The 9,654-nt window shown below is 39.3% G+C and overlaps 1 protein-coding gene and 2 long non-coding RNA genes across 3 annotated transcripts in view; 2 read left to right on the top strand and 1 right to left on the bottom strand.

Moving 5' to 3' along the window:
* Positions 1 to 9: 9 nt before the first annotated feature.
* LOC136179641 (uncharacterized) lies at positions 10 to 1,425 on the top strand. Its single transcript, XR_010666614.1, has 2 exons — positions 10 to 334; positions 942 to 1,425. It is a non-coding gene; the product is annotated as an uncharacterized lncRNA (long non-coding RNA).
* A 377-nt stretch (positions 1,426 to 1,802) lies between these two features.
* Positions 1,803 to 3,424, bottom strand: LOC136179640 (uncharacterized). The gene is made up of 2 exons (XR_010666613.1): positions 3,024 to 3,424; positions 1,803 to 2,028 (listed from the first exon to the last, which is right to left on the bottom strand). It is a non-coding gene; the product is annotated as an uncharacterized lncRNA (long non-coding RNA).
* A 143-nt stretch (positions 3,425 to 3,567) lies between these two features.
* Positions 3,568 to 9,654, top strand: part of psme3ip1 (proteasome activator subunit 3 interacting protein 1) — a 10,648-nt gene continuing 4,561 nt past the window's right edge. Inside the window, exons 1-4 of the mRNA XM_020640504.3 lie at positions 3,568 to 3,705; positions 4,858 to 4,994; positions 5,095 to 5,193; positions 7,137 to 7,258. Coding sequence (XP_020496160.1) covers positions 4,868 to 4,994; positions 5,095 to 5,193; positions 7,137 to 7,258 — 348 coding nt within the window. The 5' untranslated portion in view covers positions 3,568 to 3,705; positions 4,858 to 4,867. The remainder of the gene's footprint in view (positions 3,706 to 4,857; positions 4,995 to 5,094; positions 5,194 to 7,136; positions 7,259 to 9,654) is intronic.

Here is a 9,654-nt window from a genome sequence, read left to right on the forward strand (position 1 = left end):
TCACACGCGCATGCGCAGGCACGTTACTCTCGCTCACGCTTGGTCAATGGATCAGGTCCGGTCAGGTTAGGAGCATAGACTGTAAATATTACTGGACGAACCCTGACCCGTCTGTGACATAGGCAGAAAATGAGTCCAATCGACGGCCGCATCCATATTGGATTTGCAATCTCAACCTAACTTCGGATCAACCTAGCGACAGCAGTAAGGCGGGACCGGCGGGACTTAACTCCGCCCATTCAGCTCGACGTTAGCGGTCCACTTCACAGCATAGCTAACAGCTAGGCTGTTATCATCCCCTATTCCTGCTCATCCTGAGAAAACTCTATAAACAGTAAGTTAACATTTAACTTTTCTACAACACAGTTAAAACGAATTATATTCAACCCAAATATTTAATTAAAGTATTAAAACTACACTTTTTTAAATATACAATTATGTTTATGAGTTATTTGTTAGAGCAGTTAGACTTTGTCAGTGTTAGCAGAGCAATACATTAACAAAGTTTTATCCATAAACTGTAAATAAATATTTGAGACATCCAGAAGAAATGAATATTACAAAGCATACAGTTCATGTTACTGTTCTGACAAAAAGAGGAATGTCTGTGTCTTATATTTACTGATGTCAACAGCGATGAGGTGAACATGACAATTGAAAAATAATTATTTAGTATTCATTATAAGACATTTGTTTTCTATTGAACCCTGTGAAGTCATGGAGTCTGTGGACAGTGTCAGCTTCACACCAAAAACTTTAGTATTAGAAAAAATAGTGTTTAAGACTGGCATCTATTATGATGAGTTGCAGCTACGTTGTTCAATATTATTCCTGCAGACGTGGCTCATAACAAAAAAACAGCCTGAGCTGTCACATGTAGTTAACTGTACATTTTGTCTTGTCTGAGGTATTAATTGAACACCTTTGTATTTCTCCTATAGACACAGTGTGGATTATTGGTGACTGGTCCATCGAGGTGCCCAGAGAGCTGCAGAGACAGAGGAAGAAACCTGAGCCTCAACAACATCTGCATTTGTTGGTTCTTCTGGGGTTTTTCGGTTGCTTCTCTTCAACAGCTCGTTGTGAGGGAGGTCTCCCCCGGATGGCCTGAGTGATGACACCCACAGGCTGAGAGCTGGAGCTGAGACGTGTTTTAAGCCTCTTGACAAACCGTTACACCGCACCCACCTGTCAAGCTGGTCAGCTACACGCCTTATTGTGAATAACTCTTATCCTTCATCAAATCAAAACTGATGAGTCATCAAAACATTCACCCCCCCGTACAGTGTGTGTCCATCGAGACATGAGCTAATCACACCTATTTGTTTGTTTTGTACCAAGCTGTAAACATGTTAATCTCTGCTGTAAAGACAGACTTTTTTAATGTTGTTTTTCAGATTAAATAAATATTTCTATATAAATGCACTCCTTTATGTCTACTTATGAGTATACATTTCAGATTTGAAATGACAAGACTAAAATGTGTATTAATGCTCAACTCAATAGCTAAGGGAAGGAAGTCTACTTTTACACAACTTTTTATTCTTTTGATAAATACTAATGTAGTTCATTTCTTAAAATGGGATGGAACAGAGTCATTGCAAAATATGCCCTTAAACACAGCCCCATTCTTAAATCAAGATACATGGAGATTAAATAAGATCAATAACTTGTGAATAAAAACACAGTTAAAAATGATTTAGAAATGTAGTCTTCCCTGATCTATATCACATAATATCAACATCTCCCATCTAAACTGGACAAAGGGTTTTAAAATGGGAAGAAAATGGTTTGATTGCAAGTTGTTTGGAGGAGATCTAGTTTTATTTGAACAGCTGAAGCATGAATACAGTCTTCCAAGGTACAAACCCTCCTCCTCCTCCTGAAGCCTGTGGAGCTCGTTGATGTACTGCTGTCTTATCTGCTGGCCATCTTCTCTCAGCAGAACTTCAACTGTTGAAAAGTCATTCTGAAGAAGCTCGAGCATGTGACATGGATCCAGGAGAACATGGACTTTTAGTGAGGGGTCTTCAGGATGGCAAAGAAAGAGAGAAAATATCAGTTATTCATTAAATCATTTTTTTTGTTCTCATCTATTTTTCTGTATTCATCTGTGTGTAAGAGCACATTTATAAATTCAACAGTGTATTACCCAGACAACGAAGGTACAGTATTCAGGTAATCAACATCTATTCAAAGTTAAGAAGATAAACCTTATTGTAATCATGCTGTTTTCAGCTCTCTCACTCACACAATGATATTCCACATCAAATTGTCTCAGATTTTGTGTGAGGAAAAATTAAGCAGTTTATTGTGGATAGTACTTCATCTTAACATGAAACAAATATAATCTGAATTATTTGAATCATTAACAGGTCCCAACTCTCTGTGCTTTAGTACAGAACATACAGTAACTCATTTATTATTAACATGAGCTCAGTACATGGCTGTATTCTTCAAACTATTTCTTATACTTTATATCTATGTGCTTTACCTATCTTATTTCCATATGTTATTTATATTTTATATTTCTACTGCTATATTCTGTGTATGAGTTCAGTGAAAATTAATATGGTTATTAATATATTTCTTAATGGTTACAGATGCTCTTACAAAGTGATTTTTTTTTTAAATTTGTTAACAGTTTGCACAAATCTTAAGACACTACATCAACCATGTAACTTTAATGTCATCCTCTATAACCTACACAGCACATTAGGTTCAGTTCAGTTTATGTTACTGACGGATAATTACTACACAAAGTTTGTTTTTTAATGTCCACATTTACGTGGAGTATAACATTCATCATAACGTCAGATAACCACCGAGGTGAACCTTTAGCTTCTAACATCACACAAACTCATTATTTTCAACAACAAACATTTCTAAACCATTGTAAATAATGAGCTACACTGAGTACAGTTAGCCGACTGGTTTACAAGCTAACTCTAAACAAGCTAGGTCCGTAAATATAAATACCGACACTGAGTAAGTAGTAAATATAACACTTCTATATCACTTACCGAAAAAAACTGAAGCATCCACTTCTTGGATGGTCTGTTAACCGCACAGCAAGCCATGTATGTTGTCAGATATGTGTTAAACAAACTCTCCAAACGAAGTAAAAAAGAGGAGAAATCAGACGGATCAAGCTGTTAGCCTCCTGACCTGCTGACCGCGCAGAGCTGTCAATCAAATCTGCCACAACCCTTATATGGGCATAGTCGTTTTCCCTAATAGAATAAAATCTGATGAGTTATAAAAAAAATCACTTAAACTATTCCCCGATGATTAGCAGGTACTGATATTTACTGTGAAGACATTACGGCGTTTATTATTTATGCTGATTTTTTTTCCCGCAATACATTCTACATCAATGACAATTTTTCTCATTTCAATTTAATCTGGTATTCGATTTACAGCCAGAAGTGGCATTTGCTATTTCGTGGAGTAAAATTAAACCCTTTAAAGCCAATTTCTCACTCCTTAAATAATAAAGCGATCAGAGCATCTATTCCTATAACGTTTCGTCGATCGGGGACAAGGTAGTTTTATTTTCATATTTCATACCGAGTGTGGCTCGACCCGGCTGCCGATCAGCAGGGCGGAACTAAAGTTGCACATCGACAATAGAGACGAGCGGTTATCAGAGAGACACAAAACGGTAATCGGTAGGAGCAGGGATATATTTAGTAGCCTTGCTTGGTAAGTTGCAGAGAAACATAATTTGTTCAATATATAGACAATAAATCAGAAAGTGAAACGGCAGTATGCTCGATGTTCTTTTCGAACGTGATGCTTTTAGAGCATGTCACGATGTTTGGTTAATGACAGCGGTGCTTGCTGCAATGCTAATGAAGCTAACGCTAGCCCCGGGTTGCAGGTCACATTACACCATACACCAGCTTTAACTAGAGCATCTGAACAACGGAAATAGCACGCTAAAAAGGCTGACTGTTGTACTTTCGATTGCCTTCTCATGTATGTTGTTGGTTAAATATATAGTGAGCCGAGTTAGCCCTATGGTGTGCAAAGCTAACCACTATCACTGTTATCGTCATTTAGATAACGGTGATATTAAGTTCAAATCGTATTAACTCGGTCTACACATCATTACAACTCAGCTATAGCATCCTTTATTTTTTTCTGAGCTGTCTTTGTCTAGATTAAAAAACTTAAAAGTTGCCTAGAATGTGAAATAGATGCAGTAATTCAATTTTACCACAAGAGGGCGCCAAAACATTAACAATACAATTCAATGAGTCATTTTTAAAAGAATATTATGCTCTTCTACACTTTCTCAAATAACACCACAACTTCGTTTAACTTAAAAACCATGTTGTCATATTCTTGACTCTGCATTTTATTGACATTTGTTGTGTAAAAAATCTTCAGGTGCCCTGTTTTGTTGCTATTATGTTTGAAAACACCCCACCCCACCCCCCCTAATATAATTATAGGGGAAACACTGCATGTTTAAACTTTAATCACCTGCTTTCTTCAAATACAAATGCAGTGTTGAATTGTTTCCTCAGGTAGTATTGGTCGATTATTCTCAAAGGTATCTTATAGCTTCTTCCTGATGTCAATAGCAGTGGTTTTAGGGTTTGCTCAGGGCACAGGCAAAGTGTATATGGATTAGATTGATTTCTTTCTCAGCTGGAGTTCACTGGAAAAACTTAAAAATCAACAGAATACTTAACTTCTCAGAGTTGCTGTGTGTTCTTCAACTTGTAGTCTCTATGAGCCAAGCTGAGATAGACCCTACATCGTCTAATCTTGAGTAAAAAAAAAAAAAAAGGTGTACATTTTGGAGTCATTCTCATGGAGTAGAGTGTGTCCTGTGTTTGTTTGAAGGTCAGTTATAATGGCAGAGGGCGGGACAGCAGGCGTTGATCTCAGCAGGAAGTTTGTGTCAGAAACTGAGCTTGACGAGAAGAGAAAGAAGAGACAGGAGGAATGGGAGAAAGTCCGGAAACCCGAGGACCCTGAAGGTAAGAAGATGTCAAAAAGGATCTAAGACACACCACAACCCTTAAATACTTACTGCTTCCTCTGTGTGTACATCAATATATCTGTGTTCGTACTCCTCAGAGGCCCCAGAGGAGAAATATGACCCGCGCTCCCTCTTTGAACGACTGCAGGAGCAGAAAGACAAGAAACAAGAAGACTACGAGGAGCAGTTCAAATTCAGTGGGTCTTTGTTTTATACTGGTTATTGTCATCTAGATTAAGATAAGCGTTTTCCTCTCTTCCATAAGACCATAAGTCATAAGTCTTCTTCCGACCATAAGTCATGTTTTTCTGATTATACTTCTATAGCTACGTCCCTTTATTAGGATTTAATTAGTGTAACCTGTTGGGGAGTAGTTGTCCATCCTTCTGGTACTTGCACTAACAAATGAATTATAAAGTGATGAAACAGAGTACTACTTTTTACCATTTCCATTTTTTAATGCATTCAATGCATAATCCATTATTTTTTAAGTCTGACTTGTATTGGAAACTGAAAGTCAGGAAAACTCAGCTTCTGCTGCATTGATCTTGCTTTGCAAGTCACCAGTAGAAAGGCAAATACACACTTAATTCCTGGAGTCCTACTTTACATTGTCATGACAATAGACAGGTTTTTTGTAGTTGGTCATTGAACAGACGGACATTCATACTGAACCTCTTCATGAACAAGATCATCAGATACAAGATGAAGTATTTCTGTTTAACTATTTAAAATGTTCATTTGATTTATTCATACAGCTCTTGACCATAATTACATTGTGTGGAGCCAGACAAGACACACAATAATAACAAAATAAAGCAGTAGCCATGGTCAAAATACAACAGATCTTACTTAAACAACAGAAGAACATTCTTTCTAAAAAAAATAAAAACGATGTTAATGATAAAAATGAGAACTAACTCAAACTCTATTGTGTGTTTACAAAACCAACTGAATAAAGAGGGAAAAAGTCCTTAGTTGTAGTCTTTGACACAAACATACTGAGGCCCCTTGTCTTTTTTAAATTGTTTTCAATGAGTTGAGAGTGTTCGCAGCAGCAGGCAGCCGCCTGGAGAAAAATGTGCAGCCACCAGTGTCTTTTGTTCCAAGGGCTCAGCTTTTTTTGTGCATCTGCTTTGAGCGCTCAAGTTTTAAAATCTTTCAACTTTTCAGAATGGCGCTGTCGACGAAATCAACGCTCTTTTCCAGTGATGTTCCCCGTAGTTTTGCCGCCTACAGATCGTGTCTTGTACCCACACCCTCTGTGCTCCGTGTCTGATCAGGAAATAAGGGATCTAAAATAAACAAAACATGCAGTAAAAAGTAACGTAGCGGTGCCTGGTCATGCAGCGGCTGTTGTCATAGAGACGTGAGGATTGTGCAGCGCTTTACTTCTCAGCTCACAAACGCTTCATGCCAAGCCCTCCCGAGCGCTTCTCTGTCTGGAGAAAACACTAGGCTAACCCAGGGCCTGAGTGACACGTGCTATATGGTTGGTCTCAGGCACAGAAATTTCTGTTTTGGATGAGACAATGCTTTTGTCCAGAGGGGGGCGCCAAAATGGACACAAAGCGACAGTTCTTCACCAAAGCTTTAATGAATGGATCACTGCAGCTTCTGACTAATGCTGCTACATTTCACTTTGTCTTCATCATAGTTACAGTATTTTCTGTTTTGCTTTAAAAAGTTCCAAATGAGCTCGTTCTGCTGCAGCAGCGCCTTCATGACCACAGGAGCATTGTGTTGCTGTTAGCTCCATTCACAACGGTCCTTCTAATATTACACCTCATCACCAGCAGTGACTGAGTACATCTGTCTCTGATGGTTTTTCTTCTGTTAATTAGGTTTCTTTTTCTACAATGCAAAGCTGTGTACTGCAATTAGTTTATTTACAATATTTTCACACTTTGAACAGAATCATCTGAGAACATTAAATTAGATAAATGTGGAGGGTGTCAGTGCTGGAAGGCAGCATGAACAAGTTTCAGCATGTGGAAATATCAAGGTCTCTTTGATTTTTATATAAGGTCCCTTTTGTGTGAAGAAAAAAAATGTTATGTTTTTTTTTTTCCCCCAGAAAAAATTAATGCAATCACTTTACTGCCATGTGTTGAGAGCATGTTTGTTTCCATGGTTACAGGGAACATGGTGAGAGGCTTGGACGAGGATGAGTCCAGCTTCCTGGACGAGGTCTCCCGGCAACAGTGCTTGGTGGAGAAGCAACGCAGAGATGAAGAGAAGCAGGAACTGTTAGAGTACAGAATATCCTTTTTTCATCACGAGTTTGTTTATGAAAATAATGTTTGAGAAGCGCTGAGAGGCAGAGTTTGTCTGTGGTGTAGGAGGAAGATGTGCGTAGTAGATCGTATGTTTGCCCTCCATCTGTGCCATTGATGTTTGTGTGTGAGAATGGGCACATGAATAACTGTAAGGCTTCAGCCTTCAGTGTGTGAATGGGTCGCTTGGAGTGATCAGGTGACTTCATAGACGTTATGTAAGTCGGGTCCAGTTGTTTGTTATTTATCACCTGATGACTGGAGGGGACGAATATTTGAATTCAGCATTGACATATTTGTTCTACAAAACTCACCTTGCTCCCTGTATGCTGTGTGAAAAAAACAAAATACTCTCCGCCCACTCTGAACATCCAGAGTCTTTCATGCTAACGTGGACAAAGCAATATTATTGTTATGGTTTGTTTTGTGGTGCAGCACCTCTTCTTTTGTCTGCTTGAAAAATGTGACCTTTTGTTTGTGACACTGAGAGATACTGACTACCGTCTTTGCAGTGTTAGAGCTATGAGCTATACAAATGAGTTTAGTGTTGTTGACGTTTCTACCTGGGGATGAGGATTCAAGTCTAAGAACAGGGTCACACCAATCAGAGTAAAGCTTCATCATAGGGCTGGGTGATAAGGTCACATTTAACATGTACCATTTTTTTTTTTTACACACACAACTCGAGTGACAATTTTAACCAATCTTTTTTTCCTCCTGAAATAAAAAATAACTATAAATGACTTTAACAAGTTTTGCTTTTATTGGTCAATTTAAGAAAAAGCGATTAATAAAGTAAGGGGAATTTGTCTTTAGGGGTCAAAGTTCAAGCTGTAAACTTGTCTTTAAAGATGCTCTATGCAGTTTCAGGGTTACAGCAAAAGTAGAGATGAGGCAGAGCGACTTCAGCCAAAGACTTGTGGCTGGATGGCACACTGTGGGCCTCCCAGCCACTCTGTAGGGAGCAAATGAGGGGGGAGGATGTGAACTACGGCAGCCCGGAGGGGAGCAGCAGAGTGAGTTAAAGAGAACATCTGGATTTTCACACATACAGAAATCTCCTGAATAACTCCGGAGATTTGGCTACCCAGAGGTTCTTTAGGCTATGTGTGAACGCAAACAGACACATTTTTCGTGCGGATTTTACCCGGAGTTTCTCCTCCAGACCCCTAGTATTTTATCCGCAGAATATCCGAGTGAGCTGACGTCTGAATGCGGCCGAATATACTCCGGAGATTTTCAATTCGAGCCAATGGGACCTGAGTGACGTTTATACAGTGACCGGCTAAAGTGTCTGCACGCGAGATCTCCGTGCTCTAATGAAACGGTTGCATTATGTTTTCTGTTCATCAGTATGTTGTTCTCCTCTCTTTTGTGGATGTTGTCATTCCATTGGATTACACATAGCATTGATAGAAAGTCAAATATTCTCATTATAACGTCGTGTAGCGGACTCTGTTGCTACGGCCGCTACTTCCGCGTTTTTTTACGTCACGTCTTACCTCAGAAAATCCCCCCCCCCCCCCCCCCCCCCCTCCCCTCTGACAGGGAAAGTCCCCCGCTGTGAGGAGCATATGTGAACGGCTAGGTCGGGAGAATCTCCGGAGAAGTCCTCCTGTAAATATCTAGATATTATCCAGAGTGCATATGTGAAAACTGCTAAACAGTGATGCATGTTTCAGGTAGTTTTTGTTGCACTTCATGGCAGGAGAAACTAGGGCTGTTGGTGTTCACACATACAGCTCCTTCGGATAATCTCCTGAGTTTTTCAGGAGATTTCCGTATGTGTGAAAAGGGTGTTAGTGTATTCAGAGCTCCTGCTGTGCCGTGCTGCTTCTGCAACCCCCCAAACGCAATGTGAATCCACAGACTGTGACACCGATATTACGCCATTGCAGAATCAATATGAATGTACAAAGACGTGATGTTGGCTGAGCATAGTGACGGCAGCTTTGTGAGGAAAAAAACAGTCTGAAAGGACTATTGTCATTAAAAAATGTAATTGTCGGCTTTCCTCCTGTTATTATGTTGAATTGTCTCTTCATTCTATTGCATTGATATTTAAAGAAGAGATCAAGATTTTAAGATGAAGCCACTGATTAATTAACGTTTGGCACCCTGTTAGTTTTCATGCTTTCCTCTCTGTCACCGTCTCTTGTCCTTGCAGACAGACAGGTTTCTGACAGACAGTTTTGTCTGCAGATAAAGAAGAGAATGGGTTGTCGTGGAAACTGTATCACAGGCTGGTAACTACAGCGATTATTTTAAGCAGTTGCTGTGAACACAAAGTACACACACACACAATCATAAGTGCAGACCTTATTGTTGAAGTGAAAAACTCAGGACTGCTTTCCACTTCTCCCACCTTATGTCTGCTAACTC

This window comes from Labrus bergylta, chromosome 7, assembly GCF_963930695.1.
Source record: "Labrus bergylta chromosome 7, fLabBer1.1, whole genome shotgun sequence".
In the NCBI taxonomy this organism is placed as follows: domain Eukaryota; kingdom Metazoa; phylum Chordata; class Actinopteri; order Labriformes; family Labridae; genus Labrus; species Labrus bergylta.